This window comes from Petaurus breviceps, unplaced genomic scaffold (genome assembly GCF_028583685.1).
Source record: "Petaurus breviceps papuanus isolate PSGF00001 unplaced genomic scaffold, PetGlider_PUasm1.0 37, whole genome shotgun sequence".
NCBI classification, from domain to species: Eukaryota; Metazoa; Chordata; class Mammalia; order Diprotodontia; family Petauridae; genus Petaurus; species Petaurus breviceps.
In genome coordinates this window covers 11,142,744-11,168,998 of record NW_027186296.1, presented here as the reverse complement: position 1 = coordinate 11,168,998, position 26,255 = coordinate 11,142,744, and the positions used below count along the sequence as shown (strand labels likewise).

The 26,255-nt window shown below is 50.4% G+C and overlaps 2 protein-coding genes across 13 annotated transcripts in view; both read left to right on the top strand.

Moving 5' to 3' along the window:
- Positions 1-12,196, top strand: part of ACIN1 (apoptotic chromatin condensation inducer 1) — a 39,220-nt gene extending 27,024 nt beyond the window's left edge. For 3 of the 8 annotated variants that reach the window (XM_069097830.1, XM_069097831.1, XM_069097828.1), the window contains 11 exons: positions 3,824-3,965; positions 7,682-7,724; positions 8,692-8,825; positions 8,918-9,070; positions 9,347-9,488; positions 9,592-9,737; positions 9,878-9,985; positions 10,116-10,223; positions 10,519-10,843; positions 10,974-11,074; positions 11,234-12,196. In XM_069097830.1, the coding sequence (XP_068953931.1) occupies positions 3,824-3,965; positions 7,682-7,724; positions 8,692-8,825; positions 8,918-9,070; positions 9,347-9,488; positions 9,592-9,737; positions 9,878-9,985; positions 10,116-10,223; positions 10,519-10,843; positions 10,974-11,074; positions 11,234-11,536 (1,705 nt within the window). In that variant the 3' untranslated portion in view covers positions 11,537-12,196. Of the gene's footprint in view, positions 1-1,792; positions 1,975-2,000; positions 2,159-2,260; positions 2,325-3,823; positions 3,966-7,681; positions 7,725-8,691; positions 8,826-8,917; positions 9,071-9,346; positions 9,489-9,591; positions 9,738-9,877; positions 9,986-10,115; positions 10,224-10,518; positions 10,844-10,973; positions 11,075-11,233 lie in introns of those variants that run through there. The other 5 variants (XM_069097832.1, XM_069097835.1, XM_069097836.1 and 2 more) reach the window with 5 other exon arrangements.
- A 1,092-nt stretch (positions 12,197-13,288) lies between these two features.
- On the top strand, positions 13,289-25,233 carry CDH24 (cadherin 24). 5 transcript variants are annotated; one of them, XM_069097826.1, is made up of 14 exons: positions 13,289-13,506; positions 15,226-15,277; positions 15,564-15,903; positions 16,106-16,400; positions 16,828-16,938; positions 17,061-17,228; positions 17,613-17,800; positions 18,226-18,479; positions 19,945-20,081; positions 22,360-22,481; positions 22,569-22,680; positions 23,242-23,490; positions 23,673-24,778; positions 24,977-25,233. In XM_069097826.1, exons 3-13 carry the CDS (start codon positions 15,703-15,705, stop codon positions 24,170-24,172), a joined length of 2,337 nt encoding a protein of 778 aa, XP_068953927.1. In that variant the 5' UTR covers positions 13,289-13,506; positions 15,226-15,277; positions 15,564-15,702; the 3' UTR covers positions 24,173-24,778; positions 24,977-25,233. The 5 variants fall into 5 exon arrangements, with proteins under 5 accessions (XP_068953927.1, XP_068953923.1, XP_068953926.1 ...); XM_069097822.1 differs by having other exon boundaries at positions 16,819-16,938; XM_069097825.1 differs by lacking the exon at positions 15,226-15,277 and having other exon boundaries at positions 16,819-16,938.
- Positions 25,234-26,255: the final 1,022 nt, after the last annotated feature.

Genomic DNA, 26,255 nt, shown 5'->3' with positions numbered 1-26,255 from the left:
ATTTTAACACCAAATTATTCCTTAAATGGAGCTCTTTCTGGGGAGGGATGTTAACAGTTGGAAAGTACCTCAGGATAGGAGGTGGTAATCTCAGCCCAGCTGAAATTGGAATGTGTTGGAAGGTAATGATTTATATAATTATCCTGCACAAAATATTTCAGGGGAATCCCTTGTACACCTGAGATTTGATTCAACAAGCATTTCTTAAGCATCCACATTATATCTAGAATGGCATCTTTGAAACCACCAGTCACCCTGAGAAAGAACAATCTAGCATTTAGGGTATCCCCAAAATAACTTGAATTATTTCAAATAAGATCTATATTAAATGTTACTTATTCATGTACAATGCTGGCTAAGAAACAAAAAACAACACTTAAAACCTGATTTAGGAAGTCATCCAGCCAACGTAACAGTGGTCAAGTGAGAAAATTGGCCTTTGGGAAGCAGAGACCACTGAAGGAAAGGAAACTGGAAAGGGAGGATTTGAGGCTTTTTCAACATCTTCCCAGGTTGTAGCCTAGTTTGTCCTTCAGGAGCAGGGAGGAAACTTTGTTTCTGAGATTAAAAGTTCAGTTTTTTTAAAAGATGCTGGATTTTGGATTGCACTCTTAGAAGGAAGCCTCCAGGCAACAAATATTTATTTGAATGCTCACTGTGCTGCATTTTGTCTGAGTCTGAATCCCTTGTGCTCCACACTAAACCATTGTGGTGGTAATGATTCTGCTTGACTTTCTCCACTGAATTTCAGCCTGCTCCCTCCTGCCTGGCATATGCCTTTCTTCTGCCTCATCGTTTTAGGCCCAAATCTTCTCGATTCATTTTATTCCTGGTCCTCTCCTAGACAACATAGATTATGAGAGCTGGAAGGGACCTTTCAGACGATCTGTCCTATTCCATCTATCCTTATGCCCTCATTTTGCGAGTGAAGAAAAGGGGCCCTGATGAGTAAAGAACTTGGCTAAGGTCACCCAATAAGTTGTAGAATTGGAACTAGAAGCTACAGCATCTGACCCCTAGGTCACATTGCCCTCTCCTGAAACCCAGAGGAGCAGCTTTGGGCCTTGTATCTCACACTTTCAGTCACTTTAAGGCCGGCTGCCTCCTTTTCTTTGCCTATGGTTTTACCCTGAGGCAAAGATGACATTATTAAAGCACTACCAAACAGAGTTGTTTGTCATCTCTTTGGAGACCCCTATCTCTTTTCTTTCCCTTCTCACTTTCCAGTAACCAGCTGTCCCAGAGAAATGGGGTGGTGGGGGAGTAACACATGGTCCTCACAGCTGCAAAGCTGACCTGTTACCATGGTGACCCAGTAGTACTGTCAATTAACACCCCCCAACCCTATGATTTCCCCTACTGGCAGATTTGGTTTTAGTTCCATGCCTGGGAGAGGGGGGCGCGACGAGACTCTTGCCTGTATCCTGTCTGTCTGTATCTGCTTCATTCCTGGCTTTGTTACCTTGTTCTCGTTCACCCATCTCTCTTACCCAATTCCTTCTCTTCCTCGTCCTCTGGAAGCTTCCAAGTAAAGTAAGCAGCTGTAACTTTGAATGCCTTCCCCGCCCTCGGCCCGTCTCCTGGGAGGACAAGGAGAGAGCAGCCTCCCCCTGGGGTCAGCCCCCAGTAGCCGTTGTAACCTGAGTGAGCACGAAGGGGGAAAGGCCAGGCCTATCGAGCCAGCACTGAGCGAGCTCCCTGCGGCCTGCTTTGCCAAAGGAGAACAGCCTGGCTTGCTCGTTAGCCCGCCCCCTCCCTCCCTTCTCTGCTTTCCCCTCCCCTGCTGCTGCAGGGCCCTCCCCTCTCTGCACACACAGGCTGCTGGGTAAGTGGCAAGATGGCTCCCCTGCATGTCTCCGGCTGATCGCTGCCGCTCCTCCAATACAATAGAGCCAGCCACTACTAGCAGCCTGGCCTTCCTCCTCCTCCTCCTCCTCCTCCAGAGAGACTGGCCCAGCCAACCCAGGGTTTGCCGTGAGGACTTAACGCTTATCTCTTAAACGCCAGATATATTATTTCAATCTCCCCTCACCACCACCACCTCCCCTTCCATTTACCTTTTTTTTTTTTTTTTTGGATCCCCAGTTGCTGCATCTCTTGATTTTCTCTCTCTGGATCTGGGGCCGGGAGGAGGTGGTGGGAGCTGGGGACAAGGAAGGTGATTTTGGTTTTTGGTGTTTTTTTTATTTTTGTTTTTATTTTTTAATTTGATTTTTTTAGGATTTTTTTTGTTTGGTTTTTGTTATTTCTTCCATTCCAGAAGGGGATAAACAGCACTTCCAGGGGGAGAAAAAAAAAAGCATGTTATCAGAAAGCAAAGAAGGGTGAGATCTTCACATTTCCATGTCTCTCCTCCCTTTCCCATCTGTGCCTCCTCTCCTCGTTTCTTTTCTCTTCCCTGTGGCCTTCATTTCTCCTTTGTTTTTTTAATTGTTTTTAGACATCCTGCTTTTCTCCTCTTTGTCTTTCCAACCTAATACTAATCAGGCCCCTTCCATGTGTAGGGGAATAGGCATTTTTCAGGCTAGCCTGTGCTTTAGGTTTAGGAAGCTAAATCCTGTGTGTTTCTGTCGGGGCCTGCTAGCTGGGGGCACAGTACAAATTTTCCCCTCCCCCGCCCCCTCCACCCAACAGCCTTCTCAGTCTGCTCTCTGGAGGCTCTCTGACCTCTGAGTGTCAGGCTATCTGGGCTGTTGGATTTCCTGGTGGTTATTATCATGCCCTGGAGGCTTGGTTTCTCCTCCTGAGAATTAGGCCCCTGGTCATATTGATTTGATTTTTTTTTAAGCATGTGGGGGAAGGGAGGTGAAGTTAGGGGTGGGGACTAAAGAAGATTGAGAAGCAGTTTATTCAGAGATGGATCTCTGGAATTATTTTCGTGGGAATGGGGGGTAGTTTGTGTAATCCAGAATGGGAGAGTGGATTCCATACTTCGGATAAAGGGAGGGGAGGGCTATTCCAAGCACTGAGGGCATCTGGGGGAAGTGGTAGGTGTGTTCTGTGATGAAAGTAACAATGGGATACTGGGAAAAACAGGGCCAGCTGAGTATCAGAGTGGCCTCTGCACCTTGTTGGTAAATGGGATATGACTCCACCTTAAGTTCTGCAGCTGGGGGGCAGCCAGGGCCATGGCTTATGAAGAATAAATGTTTACTGGTGAGGCATTCCTCTGCTTTTTTTTTCTCCATTCCTTGTATCTCCAGATCAGATGAGTGAATGGAATAGTTACTTAAGCTTTTGAATAGGCTTTCAACTAGGATCAGTGGCAACAGCCATGACCAAACTTTATCATCTTTTTGGAAAAAAAAAAAAAGGCCCTTACACCATGTCTTACACATAGGAGGCACTTAATAAGTGTTCATTGACTGACCTGGCCAGTGGATGGGAAGCCGGGGGAGACACACCAGTTTGGGTAGAATTGCCTCTGAGGGAATAGTTGAAGAAAGGAATAGGAGTAAAGACCTTTAATAAGCTTTGGTCAGTGATATTGGACTATCCTAGAGACAGTATAACCTTAGCACCCCGCCCCCATCACAGCTTTGTCCCAACTTGGAAGTGCTAATTCCCCTTTCATCCTTAGGTAAAAGAAAATCTTACCTTTTCCCTTCATCTTGGATTAGGCCTCAAGACCAAAGAACTGGGGCTATCGGTAGGGTCGAAATACGTGTGATAGGGAAAGCATTCCCCCCTCCCCCCCATCCCCAGTGACAAGAGCATGGGGGTTTCCTGACTCACGAGCTAACATCTTGCTCTCTGTTCCCCTTGGTTCTTTCCTGCCTTTCCTTTCCTACCCTCCTTCCCCCTCCCCCCCCCATATTGTCAGCGAGGAGAAGGAGGAAGTGACCATGGAGACAGCTGAAAACAGGCCTGAGAATGAGGTGCCTGAGCCCCCCATGCCCATTGCAGATGCAGCAAGCAGTGAAGAACGCCCTGAGGGCAGTGCAGAGGATGAGGAAAAGAAAGAGGTAAATTTCAAGGCCACCTGTTGGTGAGGGTGGGGGACAACCCTAGGGGAAAGGGTAGGCCACTCTGGTGACCCCCTTTGAACAGTGGGATAAGTTCAGAATGAAGGGACAAGGCAGATCTTTGCTCAGCAGAGATCTGGGACCTGCAGGTCCCAGAGGCAGACAGGGATGCTTATCAGTGTAGGGCCAAAGGGAGAATTTGCTGGTTTAGCAAGGGATACCCTTGTATTGGGAACAGGGCTTAGCAGTTCTTTCTTGTTGAGGAGGGTTAGTTAGCTCCTGGGCCTTTTAGGTTTTCTTATTTGTTGATTGAAGACTGAATTAAGGGGGACTTTATTCTCCTTTTCCTTTCTTTCTCCCTTACTGATTTCTAGGACATCAACTCTAAGTCTCAGCTGTTCTTTTGTCTTGGAGCTGCCTGGTAGGCTTACACCAGGGACAAGAGTCCTTGTTATATTTTTTTCTTTAAATTATTTTTCCAAACTCAGAGCTCAGGTTTTTTTGCTATCATCTTCAGTCTCTTAGGGATAGTCACCTTCTTGCTTTCCCTCCTTTTTATCCTGTTAGAAAGCATTGCCCCCTAGTGGGCTTATCAGATTTTTCACCACAGACTAACCATGCTGAGGAAATCTGAGTTTCCTATCTGCCCCCCAGTGGTCCCATTGCTGAGATGTATATAGCTATACTCCATGGAGATTCTTTTTCTATTTTTATCCTTGATGATCCTTTCTATTTTTTTCCATTTACATTCACTCATGCCATGCATCCAATTCAAGGGCTGTGCCTCAATCCAAGCCAGCAAAATCTCCTTGGCTATTGTAGTGATAGAAGTCTTAGCTGGGTTTGGGAGCTGGGGCCACAGGGTGGGTGGGACTGTTGTGTGTGTAGCCTTTCTCTGGTGTGTGTTGCGGGGGTGGGGGCCGGTGAAAGTGATTTGATGTGCAGAATATTATTTATTACAAGGTCCTTCTTCCCCGTAAAACTTTGTCCAAGTACCTCATGTACGGTAATCCGCCCGTAAAATATAACCCTGCCCAACTGGCCAATTGCTGCTGCTGCCTCCTCCTCTGGACCCACCCGCTGCTACTGAGCTGCCCAGTAAGAGCCGAGTCTGCTATCCTGGTACCTCGGCCAGAAGGGGGGTTGTTGTATGTGGGCTCCTGGGGGGGGCCCCCCCACACCTGCCTCCCTGACCTGTCTACAGCAGGGGGCCAGAAGAGTACTGTTCAGGAGAGACTTGTATTCAGAAAGCAAAGTGCATCTGGAAAGGGGCGGACTTGTGCCATTTCCCTACTTGGGATGCCTCAAGAAGAACTTTTGTCAGTGCTGGGGCCCCTATCCATATGCCTCTGCTGGGGGCTTCCTTGTTCTCTACAGACTGTTGGATTCCCTTTCTAGGGCAACAAAACCTCCCTAAAGAGCCATGTGTGGGCATGGCAGCAGGCTATAAGATACCAAAGTGGGGCCCTCAGAATAAGCTTCAACAACTGAGGATCCTGCAGAAGGTCAGAGGTCTAAGCCCCAGGGACTTAATGCTGGTGACATCCCAGTCTACTACATCACTGCTCACTCATCAGATGGACTTTACTCTGGTCCCTGGCTACACATGGTGGAGGGTAGTATGCTGGCAGTCCTTACCACTTCTCCATCCTTGGAGGCAGGGGCCTGGACCCATCCATCCACCTGACTGGAGCCACTGTCCCAGCTGGAGCTCTCTGAGGCGAAGCCACACACTCTAAGAAGAAAAGCAGCCTGGCCTTACAGTTGTCATTCTTCACCTGGAATGTCTACCTACCAATTCCAGGGGCACCTTCATCTGAGGCGCCGTAGCCACGTCTGATCAGAGGCCTCCCCAACTAGTTGCAGGCAGAGGAAAAAGAGACCCTGGAGTCATGGATCACCTGGATTGCAAATGTTGAGTGTTGTTACTGCTGCAGTTTGCCACTGATGGACATGGGGGCCATGTCTGCCTCTCATAATCCAGGGCATGAGCCTCTCCTGCCATTCAGTGGCCACCTCCTCATCAGGGACTACAAGATGGTGCCCATATAGGGCTGGGACTGCTGTCTCTCCCCTCATTTTCCCCCTCTGCCCCTCGCTGAGCCCGGGCACCACCATTGAACTGTCTGACACCTTGGAGACTGGGCACTGCCCCCCCAATTTTTCCCCTTTCCCCCCCCCCTTCGCCCCCCCGGGAGGACTGTGGCTCTGCCGCCGACCACCACGCCGTGCACTCACCTTTTTTGCCAACCCAACCCCCCACCAATTGCACAGCGCCTAGCAGGGAGGGCTCATTCTGATTGGACCGGCGGTTGACTAGATACAGTACACAGTGAGGTGCGATTGGCTGAACTGAAGATCCCAGGTGTGAGATGGTACCTGGAACATTTGTCATATTCCTAATTTATTTATTTTCTTCTTTTTTTTCTTTTTCCCCCCAAAAATCTTTATTTTTTTTCCCCTTTTTTTCTTTAATTTTCTGATTTCTTTATTGATTTTATTTATTTGGTTCATGTTTTTCCTGTTTTAATTAAGACTTTTTTTTTTTCTCACTAACTTTCCCGTCGAGAGCGGCCCGGCTGGGGTCAGGCTGGCCCTTAACGGAGACCAAGGAGACTTGGTTAGATGACAGAAGCAGGGTTGGGGAGGGAGGTGGAAAGAAGAGATTTTGTCAAGAGTCCTGCTCTACCCTTTAGAAGGGTGGTCTTAGTTTTTCCAGAAATAAGCACACAAATATAAAGGTTCTCCACTCTGTCCCCCATTCTTAGCCTTTCCCTTCTGCTCTGTTCATAGTCCCTTTCCTTTGGGAAGAGGGAGGGAGTTGTCTCAAAGCCACCTTCCAGTCCTCAGTTAAAGCCCATAAGGCATGAGTCCTGGTTGGAGAAGGAATGGTAAGTCCCTCTTGGAGCCAAGTATGATGCGTAGGGAGGTCTAAGAATGCAGCAGGTGAAAAAGGCTGTCCCTTTCAAGACCTTTCTACAGTTGTTACTTGTAAGTTCAAATGGCATTTAGTTCACTCCCTCCAGTCAAGTTTGTCTTGGGCTGCCTTCCTCCAAAAGATATCAGGACTATAGGTAACAGAAATCTTCAGAGTCTAACTCTCTAGAGTACAAAAGCATCCTACATATGGGACACAAGACAAGCTAAATAGCTTGTACTTGAAGCATCAAAGTAATTTTCATTAGTAGACTGGTTGGTCATTTGAAGGGAGGAAAATGAAGATCCTTGAGGCCTTTCCCAGCCCGAAGTTGGCTTTCTTTGTTCCTTCATTTTTAACCTGAGTTAATAGGGAGTAAGGAGGACTGCATCAGCCAGCTCTGGGCACTAGAGGCAGTAGCCTCAGAATCTGGGCCAGGTATGTCTCAACTCTGGAGGACTATGAAGGGGGCATGGCAACATGTTTGAAGAGCGGGGGAGGCTACTACATCCTAAAAGTCTTCAACTTATTTCTGGTAAAGCTAATATGCAGGCATGGTGTGGACTGGACGGACCTTTCCCCGATGTGACGTTTGGTTTTGTTTTTTTCTCTAACTTGCATCGGTTCCGCTTCCGTTTTTGCCGTTTGCCGCTTCTGTTTTGGTCTCTCTGTCTGTCTCTGTCTCTCTTACTCTGTGTCTCTTGGAGCCTGTGCTGAAACTACCCTCATCTAACCTCTTCCCCCCCTCTCTGTGGGGTGTGTCTCTTTCTCTTTTTTTCCCCTTCTCTTCTCTATACAGAGCTCGATGCCCAAATCCTTCAAGAGGAAGATCTCCGTTGTCTGTAAGTCTAGACTTAAATCACTGCTATTTAGGGATCCCATAGCAACCAGAGTTTTTGATGAAACAGATCTTTCTCTCTACATCTTTCTCCCCCAAGAATATAGGTTTTTGTCATTTCTCTGGTTCCATTGAGCTCCTTACACTTAGCCAGTTTCCAAGTAATAAGAAGGTTTACTTCTCTCTCAATGGAAATATACAGTGAGGTGTTTCAAACCCTACTCTCCATTGACTGTTCCTCCCTTCTTATTCTTTGTAGTTATAGATTCTAAAGTACTATGTGGAGAGAGAGACACACACACATTCCTTCAAACACCTAAGTTCTTAGAGCCAGAGAATAGGAACGAAGGCCCTTTTGTCTCACAGAGGAGTTTTTCCCATCCTGCTAGAGGGTGTGTGATAAAAAGCACAGTTTGGGGGGCATGTGGGTGGCACAGTGAATAGAGCCCCGGCCCTGGAGTCAGGAGGAACTAAGTTCAAATCTGGCCTGAGACACTTGACACACTTACCTGTATGACCTTGGGCAAGTCACTTAACTCCAATTGCTTTGCCTTTCCCCCTCCCCCCCCAAAAAATCAGTTTTTAAACAATTCTGGGCCCCAATTCAACCATGCAATTGTCCCCTTGATTCCCCACAATTTTAAATGTCATCTCTACCTCCATTTGAAAAGGTAAATTGCTTAGGACTTTTCCTTTTCACACAGTCCCCACCAAGCAAATTGTGATTTGCTGCCTTTAAATACAGGTAGGTAGTTCCTTTCAATCAAGAAGTAGTTCTGCTTCTCTTCTTGTTCATTCTGAAGACAAGTTTTCTTCAATTCCTAAGGTTATTTGCCTTAGTTTAAAATACATTAATAGTCTGGATTGATGGCTAGATAACCCAAGTTAAAGGTTGTTCAGTGGGATTACAGAGGGAACCTAGTAGAGAACCCCTGGCCATCTCACAATTGAGCCTTGTTTCTTGGGAGTAGCGGCTACCAAAGGGGTACCAGCTGGAAACAGTGACACAGAAGGCGGCCAGCCAGGACGGAAGAGGCGTTGGGGGGCTAGCACAGCTACCACACAGAAGAAGCCCTCCATCAGTATCACCACTGAGTCTCTCAAGGTGAGGTGGGAAAAGCTTGAGGGGTGGGATGTGGGGAGGTGGGAGTAGATGTGGGCCCAGTGTAACGGGGTGGGGGGGTATCTGTGTCCCAGAGCCTTATCCCCGACATCAAACCCCTGGCGGGGCAGGAGGCCATTGTGGATCTACATGCTGATGACTCAAGGATCTCTGAAGATGAGACAGAGCGTAATGGTGAGGATGGAACCCACGACAAGGGGCTGAAGATATGCCGGACTGTCACTCAGGTAAAAGGCTCAGTGTGCTAAGGAGCCAGGTTATGGAGAGGCTGGGAACAGGGTGGCTGTTGAGGTAGGAGTCGGAGCTTGAACTGTCTCTCCTTTTCCATTGATTCAGTGTCTCAATACAGATCAGGGACTCATGTATTTGTACTCAATATTGAGATGACATGCCTCCCTTAACATTATTTCCAACACCTCACCAGAAAGAGTCAGGGTCATGGCTGTGATGTGCGTGTTAGGAAATGTTTCAGAGCCTCTAATGTTCCCTCATCTTTTCTATAGGTGGTGCCAGCAGAGGGCCAGGAAAATGGACAGCGTGAAGAAGAGGAGGAAGAAAAAGAGCCTGAAGTTGAGCCCCCTGAAACGCCTCAGGTTTCTGTAGAAGTTGCCTTGCCTCCACCTGTGGAGCATGAAGTAAAAAAAGGTGAGTAATAAGGCAATGAAAGGACAAAAGGGTTGTTCTGGAGAAGGCAATAATCCCACAGTTATGCCCTGTTGGCAACCATTCCCGGTTTTTGTTTTTGCAGTGACTCTGGGAGACACTCTGACCCGGCGTTCAATCAGCCAGCAGAAATCTGGTGTGTCTATCACAATTGATGATCCTGTTCGTACAGCCCAGGTGCCCTCACCACCTCGGGGCAAGATCAATAACATTGTCCATATCTCCAATTTGGTGAGTAGTTTCCACTCCAACTAAAGAATACAAATTCCCAAGCATTCTTCCTGGGCTACTGGTTATTAAGAAACCTAGAAATGATGACCTTTCAACCCTTTTTTCCTTTGTGGCTTTTGACATTCCATTTTCATTGGCAGGTTCGTCCTTTTACCTTAGGCCAGTTGAAGGAGTTGCTGGGTCGTACAGGGACCCTGGTGGAAGAAGCCTTCTGGATAGATAAAATCAAGTCCCATTGCTATGTCACGGTGAGGAGGAAGGATTATTTTTGTTGGTAGGGTTGTTGAGGTCCTTTGGGAACTGATCTTGGGATATTGTAGGATGGTGATTAAATTGAAGGCTATAAAAGTGATCTTTTTTCTGGTCTTCTTTCATCAGTATTCAACAGTAGAGGAAGCTGTTGCCACTCGAACAGCTCTACATGGAGTAAAGTGGCCCCAGTCCAATCCCAAATTCCTGTGTGCTGACTATGCAGAGCAGGATGAGGTATGAGACCTAGAAAGAAATAGATAGAAAAGAGGGGGCATCTTATCTTCCCCTATCCTGACTAAGGGCAGGGAAGCCTTTCTAAGGATCCAGAGCACCAGAGTCCTTTCATTAAGGATTTTCCCTAACACCTTGGTCAGGGTCTCCACAGGGGAAGATTTCTTTCCAGTGCCCACTGCCCTTTCCATAACTGAACTTGTAACATTGCTTAAAAGGTGCCCCTGAGATTTACCTGAACCAATCCATCAAGAGTATTTTCATTCCCACTTTACTATTTGCCCTTCTGTACCCACAGCTGGACTTTCACCGAGGCCTCTTGCCAGACCGACCCTCTGAGCCTAAAGCTGAGGAGCAGGGAGGTCCACGGCCCCTGCACCCTCCGCCCCCGCCCCCAGCCCAGCCACCACATCATCCACGGGCAGAGCAGAGGGAGCAGGAGCGGGCAGTGCGGGAGCAGTGGGCAGAGCGAGAGCGAGAGATGGAGCGACGGGAACGTACTCGCTCAGAACGGGAGTGGGACCGGGACAAGGTTCGTGAAGGGCCGCGTTCCCGATCTCGCTCCCGTGACCGCCGCCGCAAGGAACGAGCCAAGTCCAAAGAGAAGAAGAGTGAAAAGAAAGGTATTGATTGGGCTACAGGAAGCTTTCCCTATCCTTACCTACAGGACTGTGGCAGGTGTACCCACCAATTGGGTGGGAGAAACCCTGGGACCAGGCACACTCAGAGCCTAATCATTCACTGTCTTCCCAGAAAAAGCTCAGGAGGAACCACCTGCCAAGCTGCTGGATGACTTGTTCCGTAAGACCAAGGCAGCACCCTGCATCTACTGGCTTCCTCTAACTGACTGCCAGGTGAGCTTTCTCTAGTATAAAGACTGGAGACAAACCAAAGTTCCTGGATAAGGGAGGTGACAGTCACGGAGTTGGCAGGGTTACAGGAATGAGGCAAAGCCACTCTATTAAAGAGAAACACAGGCAGCAGATACCCTGATTCCCCTACTTGGCCCACAGATTGTTCAGAAGGAGGCTGAGCGGGCCGAGCGGGCCAAGGAGCGTGAGAAACGACGAAAAGAGCAAGAAGAAGAAGAACAGAAAGAAAGAGAGAAGGAGGCTGAGCGAGAACGGAGTCGGCAGCTAGAGAGGGAGAAACGTCGGGAGCATAGCCGAGAGAGGGAAAGAGAGCGGGAACGGGAGAGGGACCGGGGGGATCGGGATCGGGAACGGGGCCGTGAGAGGGATCGTCGGGACACCAAACGGCACAGTCGAAGCCGGAGCCGCAGCACCCCAGTGCGAGACAGGGGTGGGCGCCGCTAGCTGGAACCCCCCACCCTAAGGAAAGCCTCAGGCATCAGCCACCCTGCTGGTGGGGGGTAAGAGCCACAAAGGGATGGGCACTCTGCCACCACCTTATAACCCCTGAGGGTATTGCACAGAATTACCTGTGCTGAAGTGTGTCCCTCTTTTTGTTCACAGAACACGGGGAGAAGTGGCTGTGTGCTGCCCCATGTGCCCTTCAGCCTTTTCCCCAAACCCCATTTCTGGATCTGTGTAGGGCTAAGACCCATTCTGGGGGGTGGGGGGAGGGAGTAAAGGTTAATCTTAAAGATGGGAAGCAGCCAGGGGACTCAGCATCCTCCACATCTCCCTTATCACTATTTCCCATCTTCATTTTCCCTATAACTTGTTCCCCTTTCACTCCCTTCCCCTCTCCTCCCCTACGGGGATCTTACCTTCTCCCTTCAGGAATAGCTGGGGTCGGGACTGGGGCACCTATGAGCTGAATCAGCATCTCTCCTCCCGAGTCCCCAGCCCCTGCAGTTCCTGAAGTCTTTCCCTCTTGCCCTTCAGCCTCCACCTGGCCCACAAGTTCCACTTTATATCCACCTTTTCCTTCTGTTCTATTTTTATTTTTATTTTTTTTTATTATTAAATGATGTGGTCTATGGAAAAAAATAAAAATCTGACTTAGTTTTACCTCTTATTGTGCTGTTGGGTTTCCTTGGGAGTTCGTAAGAGAGGGGTGGAGGAGGGCTCTGCTTCCTGGCCTCTGTAGACTTCTTTTAGCTGGGAGGTCTTTAAAAAATTTAGGTGACAGGATCAACTACCTAGAAGGCTGTTCAGAGGGTTCTGGAGAGCAGCCTCTCATCAGCCCCTAAACTCTTCCAGGTGGCATAAAATTTGCACCACCACCTGAAGAGGACCAGTGAAGGGTCTTTGGGGAATGGGAGGGAGACACACTGACGTTTCGGTTCCCACTGAGGTACAGCTGGAGGAGTGGGGAGTGTTGGGGAGAGAGACCCCTTCTCCCGCCACGAGCTCTGCACTTGGTGGCAGGCAGTGTCTTCACCCTCCCGCTCCGAGATGTTAAGACCCTGCGTTCACCACCAGGTGGCAGTCGCCCTTCGTGCTGACTACTGAGGGTGACCGTCCCGAAACGTAGGCTGCTTTTCTCCCGATCGCCGCCCCAGGAAATCACGTCCTTCCCCGGCCCATACCGACCCCTTCGGCCCTCTCATTGGATACCGTCCCTAAAGACCGCTGAGTCTCTCCCCTATCGTCCTCGACCTGGGCAGCCCGAGCTCTGCGCTCCCCGAGCTGCCCCCGAAGTGATACCCTGAGTACGGCTAAGGGTCCCCCTCGACCCCTAATCCGGAAGCATGGAGGAGGCCAGACGGGGCTCAGCCTGGCAGGGTTCGAGCCCCGAACCGGGGGGGGGCTGGGGTACAAGGACACTGCATCTGTATGCGCCTCGAGGGCGCCTTTCCACATATGTGAGGGGTGGGGGGCGGGCTGGCTGCAGGGGGCTGGGGTGAGGGAGTCTCCACTGCCCCCCGCCCCGCCAGGTGAGGGTCTACTGGAGGAAAAAGGAACGCAGGTCCCCGCTTCTCTCCGCCCCCGCTTTTTTCCTCTTCTCTCCCCTGTTCTTTCTCCCTCCTCTTCCTCCCCGCCGTCTCCTCCCCCCTCCTCCCTCTGCAGGCGGAGCCTCCTCCTCCTCCCCCGCCCCCCTTTCCCGCTCCCCCCGCCCCGCTGCTCCGTCTCGCTCTTGTTCTCGCTGGGGCCGCTCAGACCTGCAGCAAAGCCGCGGCTCCCGCTCCCTCTCGATCGGGTTCCGGCGTCCTCCCCAATCGACGCCTCAGTCTGGCTCTCTGCGCTTCAGTCGCGGGTGGCCGTGGGGTGGCGGGGGCGGGGGGAGTGCGGGGCTGTGTGTGGGTGTGGGTGTCCCTCCCCTGCCTGCCGCTCGCTCTCCTGCTGGGAGAGAGGCAGAGACCCTCGCGCCAGCCCAGGTAAGCGGACCTACCGCCAGCCCCGGAGCAGCCGGGGTCGGCGAGCCAAAGGGAGGGGGGCTCTGCGGTCCTCTCCAAGGGGTTTGCTCCGAGACAGACACCGGGGACCCCACATCTGCTGTAGTCGCTTTCCCAGCTCCCTTCTTTTCCTTCTTTCCCTTCTATCTCACCTCGCTCCTCTCTTCCTCTTTCCCTTCCTCTTTCATTCCCTCTTTTCCCCTCTTCCTAAACCCTGTTTTCCCATCCCATCTCTCTCCTACCCAATATCTTCCTCCTTTCGGTTTCTATCCCCTCTTTCTATCACTATCATTCTTGTCCTTCTTCTTTCCTCCTTGCCTTTCCCTCTTCTTTCCTCTCTCCTTCCTCCCCCTCTTGCTGTCTGTCCCATTGCACCCTTTCTCACATCTCTGCCTTTCACCGCTGCTTCTTTTCTTCTTCCCTCATTCCCTTTCCTCTTTCCTCTCTTTCCCTCTTTTTCTCTCCCTCTTACCCCTTTCTATCCTCTCTCTCTCTCTCTCTCTCTCTCTCTCTCTCTCTCTCTCTCTCTCCTTTCCCTTGCCCCTTTTCCCTTTCCTCTTTTCCTCTCTCTCTTCCCCTTCTGTCTTTCATCTTTCTCCCTTTCCTCTCTCTCCCTCTTTCTCTTCCCCTTCTGTGTTTCATCTTTCTCCCTTTCCCATTTCTCTCTCCTCTTTCTTTCACCTTTTCATCTCTACCTCTCTCCCTTTCCCTCTCTCCCATTCCCTGGCTTCCCACTGGATAGACAGGCTGTCAGGTGTCTGGATTTTGGTAAGGAGGAGGGGCTGGAGCAGGGTGTCCTGGGGTGTCCCCCTGGGGGGGAATAGAGTGGAATGGGGCTGGGGCTCCTCTTTCTTCCTCTTCTGTCCTTCCTTGCTTGAGCCCTTCCTGTCTGCCCCCATTTCCCCAGACTCTGAAGTTCTCTCTCTTGTCCTAGCCTGACCCTGGCTCTTGGGGATCTCCCCAGTCACCACTGCCTGCAGTTTCTTCTGTGTTCCTATACTGACTCTTCACTGGGGTCCAGCTCTCTGAATCGGTGCTTTTTCTGTATCTCTAATATATTTCTGCCTTTCAGTCACTCTCTGTCTCCCTCCGTTGATCTCTTTCCACCACTATCATTCGGTGTTCTTGCTTTCTTCCACCTCCCTCACTCATCTTTATGTCTCTCAGTGGCTCCTTTCTTCCCCACTCTCTTCATTTCCCAGTCCTTGCCCTCTGCTCTGCCTCACTCCCCACCAGTCCTCGTGCCTTAGCTCCAAGGGGTATCATTGCGGTTAGGGACTGACTGAGCCCAGCAATGCTTTTCACATGGGGTCTGGGGCAGGATCTAGAGACATGGGGCCTCAGGAGTCCATGTCAGGAGTCACCTCTTTTCTTAGACCTCACTCACCTTCTTTACCTCCCTAGGGATCGGGCTTTACTTCCCTCCCTCTTCAACTCTCATCCCCTCCTTCAGACCATCTCAGGCCACACACACCCTAGAATCAAACCCCTATTAAGCCTGACCAGCTTAATCAAGCCCTTTTCCTCAGCCCCTCCTCCTTAGGCTCCCAAGGCAGAGATCCTAAAGCTGTCAGTCATAAAGTCTAGGTCACCCTGTGTTAGAGAGAGGGGCAAGCTGAGGGGAAAAGAGCCCAGACTAAGGATTTCTCAGGCCCTCCCCACATTCTGGCCCCTTCTTCCATTTCTCTCTTTTCTCTCCAGCCCTCCTGCTGCACTGTGACTGATCAGATATTTGAAAACTTGGAGGCCAGAGGTGAATATAGGGACAGTGCAGGTGGGAAGAAGGATGGGGGTGGCTGGGAATGTTAAGTCATGAAGGTATTGGGATTCTCCTCTGTTTCTTTCCCTATCCCTTCCAGCTTGAGCCTCTCCTGTCCTGTCTGTCCTCTTCTCCCCAAACCCTTATTTTCTTAGTACTGAATCCACTAGCAATGAAGGTATTGGGGAATGGTTACTAATGGGTCTGATTACCAGTGCGTCCAGTTTGGGGGATTTGAGGGTATCTTGCTCATCCTTGCTGACGAATTCCTTTTCTGCAGGTTTGGACTGATGGGATAGCCCCCACACACCTGCCCTGCCGGCCCCACCTGCCACATGGACAGCACCACTGTGGGGAGAGGGCCGGTGGGTCAGTGAGTGGAGCCTGGGCTGAGCCAACACCAGAACCAGGTTCAAAGCATGTGGGTCTTTGTGTGGCTGTTGCTGGCCTGGCAGGGGAGCTGGGGTTGTGCAGGGAGGCTGGTTGCCCCAGCCCAAGCATGGGCTGGTATCAGGGAGGGCCAGGGGCCTACACTGCTTCGGGCAAGAAGGAGCTGGGTCTGGAACCAGTTCTTCGTCATCGAGGAGTATGCTGGCCCTGAACCTGTCCTCATTGGCAGAGTAAGAACTAACCCCTCCCCCCAAAACAGCCTCGCTTAACCCTTCCTCTAGCTTGACCCATGTCACTTCCTTCCTTCACCTTGGTTAAGACTCTTGTCCCCAAGCATGGGCCTTCTGATCCTGTATGTCCATTCCCTTTGCCAGGCTCTCTCACCCCAGCAGCTTTCCAATATCTGACCCCCTAACTCCATGTCCCCAACAGCTTCACTCAGATGTGGATCGTGGTGAGGGCCGAACCAAGTACCTGTTGACAGGGGAAGGAGCAGGCACTGTGTTTGTGATTGATGAGGCTACTGGCAATATCCATGTCACTAAGAGCCTAGACAGGGAAGAAAAGGCCCAGTATGTGCTCTTAGCTCAGGCTGTGGATAGAGCCTCCAACCGGCCCTTAGAGCCACCATCTGAGTTCATCATTAAAGTGCAAGACATCAATGACAACCCACCAGTCTTCCCCCTTGGGCCGTACCATGCCACTGTGCCAGAGATGTCCAATGTCGGTGAGAGACCCTTGCTTTGACCCCAATTTTCCTTTGCCAAAAACCAGACTACTCTTCCCCAACAAGTATCTCCCATAGCAAGCTGCCCACTCCCAATTTATATAATCTCCAAACCCAGACTAGGCTCCTCCCATTCCTTCAGGCCTTCTCCCTACCTCTATTCCAAAATATCTCCTCCCCTATTCCAAGATACTCCCTTCTGTACTCCATGTGCTTAGGACTCTCTCCTACTTCCAGAGCACTACCCCCTCCCATCCCAGACCATCATTCAACACTTGCCCCACAGCCCACTAGCCAAAACCACCTTCTAATCATCCCATGTAGCTTACTACAGTCTTTCCCATCCCATCACTTCCCTCACTCCTGCCCCCTCCTTCCCTCCCTTATGAGCCGGGAATGACAGGAGACTCCCCGGCAGGGACATCAGTGATTCAGGTGACAGCTCAAGATGCTGATGACCCTAGCTATGGGAACAGTGCCAAGCTGGTGTACACAGTGCTGGATGGACTGCCTTTCTTCTCCGTGGACCCCCAGACTGGTGAGGTTTGGAAGCAGCAGAGGGAAAGAATCTAAAGGATGCCCAATGAAGAGGGTGAGGGCGGGGATCAGAAAAACTCCCTCCCTGCCCTTGACTTAGTATCATACCCCGTCCCCTTCCAGGAGTGGTCCGGACAGCAATCCCCAACATGGACCGGGAAACGCAGGAAGTGTTCCTGGTGGTGATTCAGGCCAAGGATATGGGTGGCCACATGGGGGGGCTGTCGGGCAGCACCACAGTTACTGTTACTCTCAGCGATGTCAATGACAACCCCCCCAAATTCCCTCAAAGTAAGGGCACTAACTCTATCCTTCTTTGTCCCCTTCTCTGAATTCCCAGAGTCTGCTAGATCTTGGAGGCTATTCTCTGTCTACCCCCTGACTTCAACTTCTTAGCCCCTATGCCTATTTTTCCTTCACTCTTTGAATCACATTCCCCTCAGGCCTCTTCCCCTGAGAGGTTGGGAGGGGGGCACTGGGGAAGTTCACCTTATTGTCCCCTAGAAACCAGGATAACAGGAGAGAAGTTGGCACTCAAGGGAGCTTTCTAGGGAAATGGGAGAAAGGGGAATGAGGAATTCTCCCAGGGTCCTCCTTTCCTCTTCTTCCAGGAGATGGGAGTATCTGGGAAAGGAGAAGGGGCTATTCTGATTCTGTTCCCCCTTCTCTTCAAAGGCCTATACCAGTTTTCAGTGGTGGAGACTGCAGGGCCAGGGGCCCTGGTGGGCAGGCTTCGAGCCCAAGACCCTGATCTGGGAGACAACGCCCTCATGGCTTACAGCATCCTGGATGGGGAGGGGGCTGAGACTTTCAGTATCAGCACTGATGCCCAAGGCCGAGATGGGCTTCTCACCATACGAAAGGTATGCCCCCTTCTGACATACTCTTCCCCCCATTACAAGCCAACACCCACTTTCTGTGCTCTACTTTCTGAGACATTATCCCAGATACACATTCACCTACTTAACCAATCTTGGTGGGGGGAAACAGGGGGTGGCATCCCACCCAGTAGCCCTGCCTTGTAACCATATATACGCTTCTAATTGAGTCATTCTTTCTTCTGCTTTGATGGATCCCCAGATGATTCTCAGATCAGAGAACTCCCATTCTTTCTAGGGAAGGGGGAATGAATTACCAAATGATGTCTAGCCCCTAGACCCTGGTCTTTATTCTGGGGTCGGACAGTATCCCAGGCTCAGGACAAAGGAGTCTATCCAATCTAGGAGAGATGCATTGGGCTCCAGGGTCCCACCCCAGCCTCTACAGACCTGTTTCATCCTACTCCTAGCCTTTAGATTTTGAGAGCCGAAGATCCTATGCCTTCCGTGTGGAAGCCACAAATACACTCATCGACCCAGCCTACCTGCGACGTGGGCCCTTCAAGGACGTGGCCTCTGTCCGTGTGGCAGTCCAGGATGCTCCAGAACCACCTATCTTTACCCACTCCACCTACCACTTGGCTGTGCCTGAGAACAGTGCCCCGGGAACCCTGGTGGGCCGTGTCTCTGCTATGGACCTTGATTCACCTGCCAGCCCCATCAGGTGAGGCTTAGGGGGCCATAGCCCTGTCATATTCATTGTTGAATGGCAGCTCAAAAACCAGCTCCTCATTTGCTTCTCTCAGTCATTTAATATCAAAGTTTAAAGGCTTTTAAGTCCTCTTCCTGCTCCTCCCACCCAATGTCCCCCATCCCCTATTCTTCCATATGTCTCCTTTAGTCTCTGACCTTCCCTAACTTGCCAGTTCCTGACCTATCCCTCTCCAGTAGCCTCCCAGACTTTCATTTTCTTTAGTTTCCCTTCAGCCCCTTCCCTTCTCCAGGCATACATTTTCCCAAATACCATTCAGATAGGAGAAACTACTGGTTGGACTCTCTGAGGACTCCCTTTCCTCTTCATTCCCAGTCCGAAGCACTAAGAGTTTTATGACCCCAAGTATAGCCTGGGCCTAGGGGAGTCTATAGAGAGGCCTCCCTATCCCTCTGGACAGAGATACCCCTTGACCCCAGGAGCAGGACCCTTCCCCCCACCCTCACCAAAACTGTAGTAGCAATAAAATGTGAATGTCACTAACAATATCCCCTTCCTACATCCCTCTTGGACCTCTTCCTCCCAGCCCATACCACAACCCACCCTACTCAGTCCTGCCTTCCCAGGTAAAGCTCACCCTCTGAACCTGCCTTTCTACCATTTCCAATAGACACTGAACTCTTAGAATCTGGTAAGCTAATTTATTCTAAGTATCTGATCAACTGATTCCTTCTAAGGTGTTAATGACTGATGATAACTTACTATGTTATCCCTCCTAGAGGTGAATCTGGGTAGGTATCTTAACCAAAGAGGGTTAATTTCAGGCAGAATGACACTCCAGTGAGGAGATAATTTAAAGCAAAGGGGCCTTCCTGGGGCCTCAAAAACTATTCCATGTGAATTCTGCTGGTAAAGCTGGTCTTGACCCCAAAGACATTAATTTCTTCCCAAATGCAGCTGTGAGAATTAATGTAGAAGAATGGCATTGAGGTACTCCAAGCCTTAGTACTCACAGGACTGTGGAGACAGCACTGCTTGCTTGCTGTGCTGCCTGAGGCAGGTTACTTAAATACTCTGTGTTTCTGTTTCCCTGTTTATAGAAGGGGAATAGTAAGCTTAATCTAGCATGGTAGAAAAAGAACTGGCTTTGGAACTAGAAACCTGGATTCATATCCTGTCTGTCCTATTTATGCCCCAATGTGACCTTGGACCAGTCAAGTTAATCTCTCTGAGCCTCAGTTTCCTCATCTATAAAATAAGGAGGTTATCCCAGATGGCTTCTCAGTTTCTTTCTGGCTCTAAATCTTTGATCCTAATACTCAGCCTACCCAACTCAGTGTTGTTGTAAGGAAAGGACTTTCTAAAGCATAAAGCACAGTAGAAGTGTCAGTTATTGTGATTAGATCAGCTCTCAGGCCTCCCCCCAGATATTTCATGCTCCATCCCCAGCCACTAATCCTGACACCTCTCTCTTAAGATACTCTATCCTTCCCCACTCCGATCCCGAGCGCTGCTTCTCCATTGAGCCTGAGGACGGCACCATCCGGACGTCTGTGCCTCTGGATCGGGAAGCTCGAGCCTGGCACAATCTCACTGTGTTGGCCACTGAACTTGGTAAGGGAGAGGAAGGAGCTAGGGAGAGCCAGGGTCCCCAGGGTTGCTGACAGAGGAGAGGTGGGTGTTGGAGGAGGATACGGGAAGTGTCGAGGGATGAAAAGAAAACACATTCCTTATTCTGGAGGAGTTTGAGGGATTGCTAGTGAAACCCTGATGGAGCAGTGGAAATAGTGCTGCTGTCCAACAGAGACATCTGTGACCACCCTTAGCCTTCGCTTCACAATCAGGAACTTGGCCTGAATCTTCAGATTCTCCCTCCAAGCTCTTATCCCAGCTCCAACAAATTCCCCACCCTGATATACCTTCTTCAGCTCTGATTCCGGCCCTGACACCCCACTGATGCTGCCCCCTACTGCATTCCCACTCCCGGATGTCATCTGTCCCCAAGAGATTCCCAACCCAGACACTGCCTTCCCCTGAAAATGCACTAAAACCCATACGCTCTCTAGTTGCAGCTTCAGAATGACATCCCTATAGCAGTTTGTGGTTTGCAAACATCAAAGGGACAGGTGCTATTATTAGGCCTCATTTTACAAATGGGGAAAATGAGGCTGAAGGTTAAGTGTCTTGCCCAGGGGCACCCAGCTAGTAAATGCTTGAGACAGGATTTGAATCCAGTTCTTCCCAACTGTGAATCGAACATTGTATCCATCAAACTGCACTACTCAGTATAATAATCATTGATATTTATAAAATATTAGAAAGTTCAAGGATTTGACAGAAGATGAGAGTGACCCAGGGAGAGGCAGATAGAAGGAGAAGGGGAATCAGGTAGTGGGGTTCCAAGTCTGCTGAAATTCCAGGGTAGATTGTGAGGGGGTGGGGCATGATATTTCTGGCTCTTCTCCCATCTGTCTGATTCTGGGCATTTTTACTGCTTCTTCTCAGGGCCCCCATGGGAGCTATCTTCCTACCTCTGCCCAGCCCAGGCAGCCTCAGTACTGCCTTCTGCCTTCCTCCCTCCTGCCTTCCCCCCTCCCTATTACATAACTGCTCTCCTTTCCCCCAGCTCCCTAGGACCTAGCCCTGATCATCTGTCCCCAAGGGATGGAGGGGAGGGGGAAAGTTATGCTTGGTGTATTCCCTGCTCTCTGTGTATTTGTATTGTTTGTATGTATGCATGACTATAAGTGTATAGGTATGTATGTATATCTATATTGGTGTGAGTATTTGTACATCCAGATATGCATGAATGGATGGATGTATTTGTGTTTATGTGTAAGTCTGTATTGTGTATTCACGTACATGAGGATCTCTGCCTTTTCCCCTTCAAACCTGCTAAAACTTTCTGTGTACATAATGGATCAAAGAGGTTGTCCCATTCCTATCTCTGGGATATAGTCAGACCCTCCCACCCACCTTGCTGGCCCCAGAAAAAAACAGACATAAGCCTCCTGAGTGTGGGGAGACCTCTTTAGACTTTTTGTCCAAGAATTTTTTCTACCTGCTACCTGGCTTTCTCTGGGCTACCTCTCCTTCTCTTGGGCCTAATGGCCCCAAACCTAGGAGACAGGAGCTCTTCTCATTCTCCCTTGTCTTGGTCAGGGCCTCACTGGAGCATATTTCTCCAGAGCCACACGTGGGGATCCCAGCAACAGAGACATGGGGAAGGCTGGGAGAGAGGCCAGAGGAGGAATGGAGAGGGTTGGTTGGCAAGGTTATTGGAAGTGGGATGAGTCAGTCTGGGAGAAGGCAGTAGGATTCAGGTAAGAGTAGGACAGTTCATTGTTTTGCAGTATGTAGGGCATCTGACCAGCTGTTTGGGTAGGCATGGATTAGGTGGGAAGAGAGAGGAATGAATGTTGGAAGGTGAAAGGGCAAGACTGTGACTCATGCTCTGACCTGTCCCTGAGTCATGGCTGGCCTCCCCTTGCCTGTGCATCCCAAGTCCTATGGATTATGCAGCTGCTCCCTCTCCAAGGTCAGGACAGTGGCACTGAATCATGTCCAATGCCCAGCAGTGTGCTATGGCCATGGGCAATAGAGTCTTCTGATAGCATGTGCTCTTGGGTGCCATGCATGTGGATGTGCCTTGAGGGTGTTTGCTGAGCTGAATGTGGCCCCTGCACATGCTACATGTATTACTTATCTAGTTAGTGAGTTCCATCTGTATTGTGTGTACTCTGTGCCTGCTGAGCTCTGCTGTACCGCGTCATGTCATGTTGGCCTTTGTGTGTTCCGTGCTTTGTATATGTTCTATACATGTGTGCATTGTCTATACACTGAGTGTTGAATTATACTATGTGCTCTATGTGTGTGTATGTCCTGGCTTCAGACAGCTCCGCACAGGCCTCCCGGGTACAAGTAACAATACAGACGCTGGATGAGAATGACAACGCCCCACAGCTGGCTGAGCCCTATGACACCTTTGTGTGTGACACAGCTGCCCCTGGCCAGGTGAGTAGGGCTCCCTGATAGGAGCCAGGAGGAGGGACAGGTCCTTAAGGCACTCTCATTCTTCTGAGTTCTCCTCTCCTTTCCCAGTTGATTCAGGTTGTCCGGGCTCTGGATCGGGATGACATTGGCAACAGTAGCTATGTCTCCCTGAGTAGTCCCCTGGGCGCTGATGCCAACTTCACTGTCCGGGACAATCGAGGTAGGTGATCCCCATACACATGGGCCTTCAAATGCATGAATGCACACATACAATTGTTGGCATGTCTCACTGTCACATATCTTCCCTTGGCATACATCCGTATGTCCTCTACCATACCTCTCCTCTCCTGCTTAAGCTACTACCCCCTTTCCCACATATACCATTCCCCAACTGCAAATGATGGACCCTCCATAACACATCCAACTTCCCCCAATACACCTGCTCCTCCCACCATGATTCTTATACAGGCCCAGACCTTCCCCTGACCCCAGCCCCCAATTTAGCCTTATCTGTTTCCCCTCTTCCCCCAGGCAAGGATTCTGCTGCAAACCAAATCTATCGGAAGGGGATGGATTTGTGTTTTATTTTGCCAATTTCTTTTTTTTTTTAATGTATCTAGTTCTCCTCTCCAAGCCTCACCCTTTCCCTTGAAGCCACCCCAGCACTAGGATGGATTGGCATGATGTGAAACATCTCTGGGCAGGGTTCTGGTTTAGCTAGCCTAGTCTTGCCTTCAGTCTTGGGCCCTCTGCCCTCCTGCCCCCTTCTGTCTCTCCTCAGATGGTTCTGCCAGTCTATTGTTGCCCCATCGCCTGGTCTTAGCTCGCCGGGAGCCCTACCTAGTGCCCATTGAGTTGCGTGATTGGGGTCAGCCAGCACTAAGCAGTACAGCTACGGTGACAGTCAGCATATGCCGTTGTAAGCCTGATGGCTCAGTGGCCTCCTGCCGACCTGAGGCCCAGCTCTCCCCAGCAGGACTCAGCACCGGGGCTTTGCTTGCTATTCTCGCATGTGTAGGCACCCTACTTGGTAAGAAGCTATGTGGGTTATAGTGGGACATTAGGAGAAACAAGGAAGGGACAGGATATATATCATATAGTGAATGGGCTGGGGAAAGGGCATGGCACTGACCCACTTAGAAAGATATGGGGACCCTGGGGCACTCAGATGGGCCTCTGATGGGGTATACGTGACCTCTCCATCCTCATCAGCCCTGGTGGTGCTGTTCGTGGCCCTCCGGCGACAGAAGCAAGAGGCACTAATGGTGTTGGAAGAGGAAGACGTTCGAGAGAACATCATCACCTATGATGATGAGGGCGGCGGTGAAGAGGACACAGAGGCTTTTGACATCACAGCCCTTCAGAACCCGGATGGGGCAGCCCCGCCTGCCTCAGCTGCACCAGCTCGCCGAGATGTGTTGCCCAGGGCCCAGCCCCCTCGACAGCCACGGCCCCCTGGTCCTGCAGATGTAGTGCAGCTGCTGGCCCTGAGGCTTCGGGAGGCAGATGAAGACCCTGGTGTCCCACCATACGATTCTGTGCAGGTGTATGGCTATGAGGGCCGAGGCTCATCTTGCGGTTCCCTCAGTTCTCTGGGCTCAGGCAGTGAGGCAGGCGGCCCCTCTGGGCCCCCAGAGCCCCTGGATGATTGGGGGCCGCTTTTCCGTACCTTGGCTGAGCTGTATGGGGCAAAGGAGCCCCCTGCCCCTTGAGGACTGATCCTGATCCTGCCTGTTTTTGTGGAGCCCCCATCTAAGTTGTGCCCACTTATATGCCCTCTAAAAGGGAGCTCCACAGGGTCCAGTGGGCAACAACCACCAGCCCATGGGCCCACTGGTCCTTCCACTCCGAGTCTCTGGTCCTTTTCCTATTGCTGTCTCTTTTCTCTAATTCCTACCCTGTGGGTTCCTATCTGTCTCTTTTTGTGTGTGTCTTTCTCTGACTCCCTACATCTTTGTCTAAATATGCCTCCCTCCCTCTCTCTCACTCTGCACATCTCTTTTTGCACTCCTCTGTCTCTCTGACTCTCTACATCTCTCTTCCCGAGTGTGCCGCTGTCTTCTCTCTCCTTGTGTCTCTTTGTTGTACTTAATATATGTGTCCGTCCCTATGAAGCTCTCCCTATCTGCCTGTCTGTCTCTCTCACACAGCCTATGTCTTATCTATCTCTGTTTCCCCTGCCCACATTCTCTGTGGTTTTCTCTGGGTCTCTGTGACCAAGTTTTAACAGCTTTTTGGTTTTTCCGTCACCCATCTCAAGAACAAGAAAACTTCCAGCCACTGACGCCCACCCGCCTATGGGGAATACTTCACCCCAGGTCAGTGCTTGGCCCAGAGCTTGGTGCTGGGGAGCGGACACTGCCCCTTCATCAATGAAGCTGGGCAGAGGGACAGGGGTGGGCCTCCAGAGACTTCTTACTTCCTTGGGGGCAGAGCTAAGTGAGAGGGAACATTTCATACTGGGGATAAGATAGGTGAGAGTGTAGACCTTTACCTTTGCTCTCATTTCCCTACAGATTCTGCCCGCATGGTTTCCATCCATCACTCATGGCCTCACCCTGGCCCAACTGACCTCCAGCGGGGAGAGGGAGCTAGGCCCTTGCCCAAGGGGCCAAAACCCTGAGTCTGCCCCCCAGGCCACATCTCTGGGGAGCTCTGGCCCTGGGGGTGGTCCGGCTCTTGGCCTTCTCTGGGTATTTCACATCGTGTGCTTCCATGTCCCAAGGGGAAGGGAATGTGGGGGATAGGGGGTGGGGGGAGCAGCTGGGAAGGGAGAAAGTGGGAGGGAGGGAGAGGCCTCCATCTCTAATTTCATAATAAACAAACACTTTATTTTGTAAGTTCTGATTGGTGACTGTGCTTTTAAACCAAGGTTTGATTTTAGGATTTCGCGGCATGAAGGAACAAGTGTGAAGGCCCTGGCCCTACCCCCACTCTGCCTGTTTCTTTTTCTGATATAAGACTTAGCTTAGCTCTTTATTCTCTCCTCCCTCTCTGCTCTTGTGCCTGGACCCTCTGCCATGTTCCTCTTTCCTTTCCTCCCCTCCCTTCTGTGCTCCACTGACAAGCCCTTCTCTCATCACCAAACTGGGGATGACTGCCCCAGGGGCTCGCTCTGTAGAGGGGAAAAAAGGGAAATGAGTTTGGTTATGAGTTCTATTCCAGCGGTCTCAGATTGCATCTGGGGAGACTCAGATTTTGAAGAGGGGTGGGGGGGAAGAGGCAGTGGATAGCAGTCAAGGCAGGGAGGAGATAAAATGAGAGGAAACTAAAAAAGAAACCACTAAGAAGGATGGGAGAAATTCAGCAAAACACTGCTGATGGAATAAAAAATAACTCACATTTATTTAGCCCCGTCATAAACAGCCGGGTCAATTTAAGTAGTGCAAGCATTATTATCTCCATTTTACAGATGAGAAAACTGAGTTCAAACAGGTTTAATGATCTTGTCCAAGGTTATTCATCTACTAAGTGGCAAAACCAGAATTGGAATTGGTAATTGGAAATAAGAAAATATACAATATAAAATATACAATAATGTATATTCCTAGTCTGGCAAAAAGAAGGGATTAGAAGGGATGATCAATCAGACTTTTCCCCAGTTAAGAAATGGGTGGTCAAGGATAATCTGGATGAGAAATACGAAATTTGGGGATCCCTTAAGCTTCCTGGTGGACATCGCTCTTTTCTCCCAGCAGGGGGCATGTGTTGAGGGTAGGTAAGAAGGTTTGGGTCCTATACTTCAGCTTCCTCTACCCTGATCCATCAGAAACTGTCCTTGACACCTGATCCTAG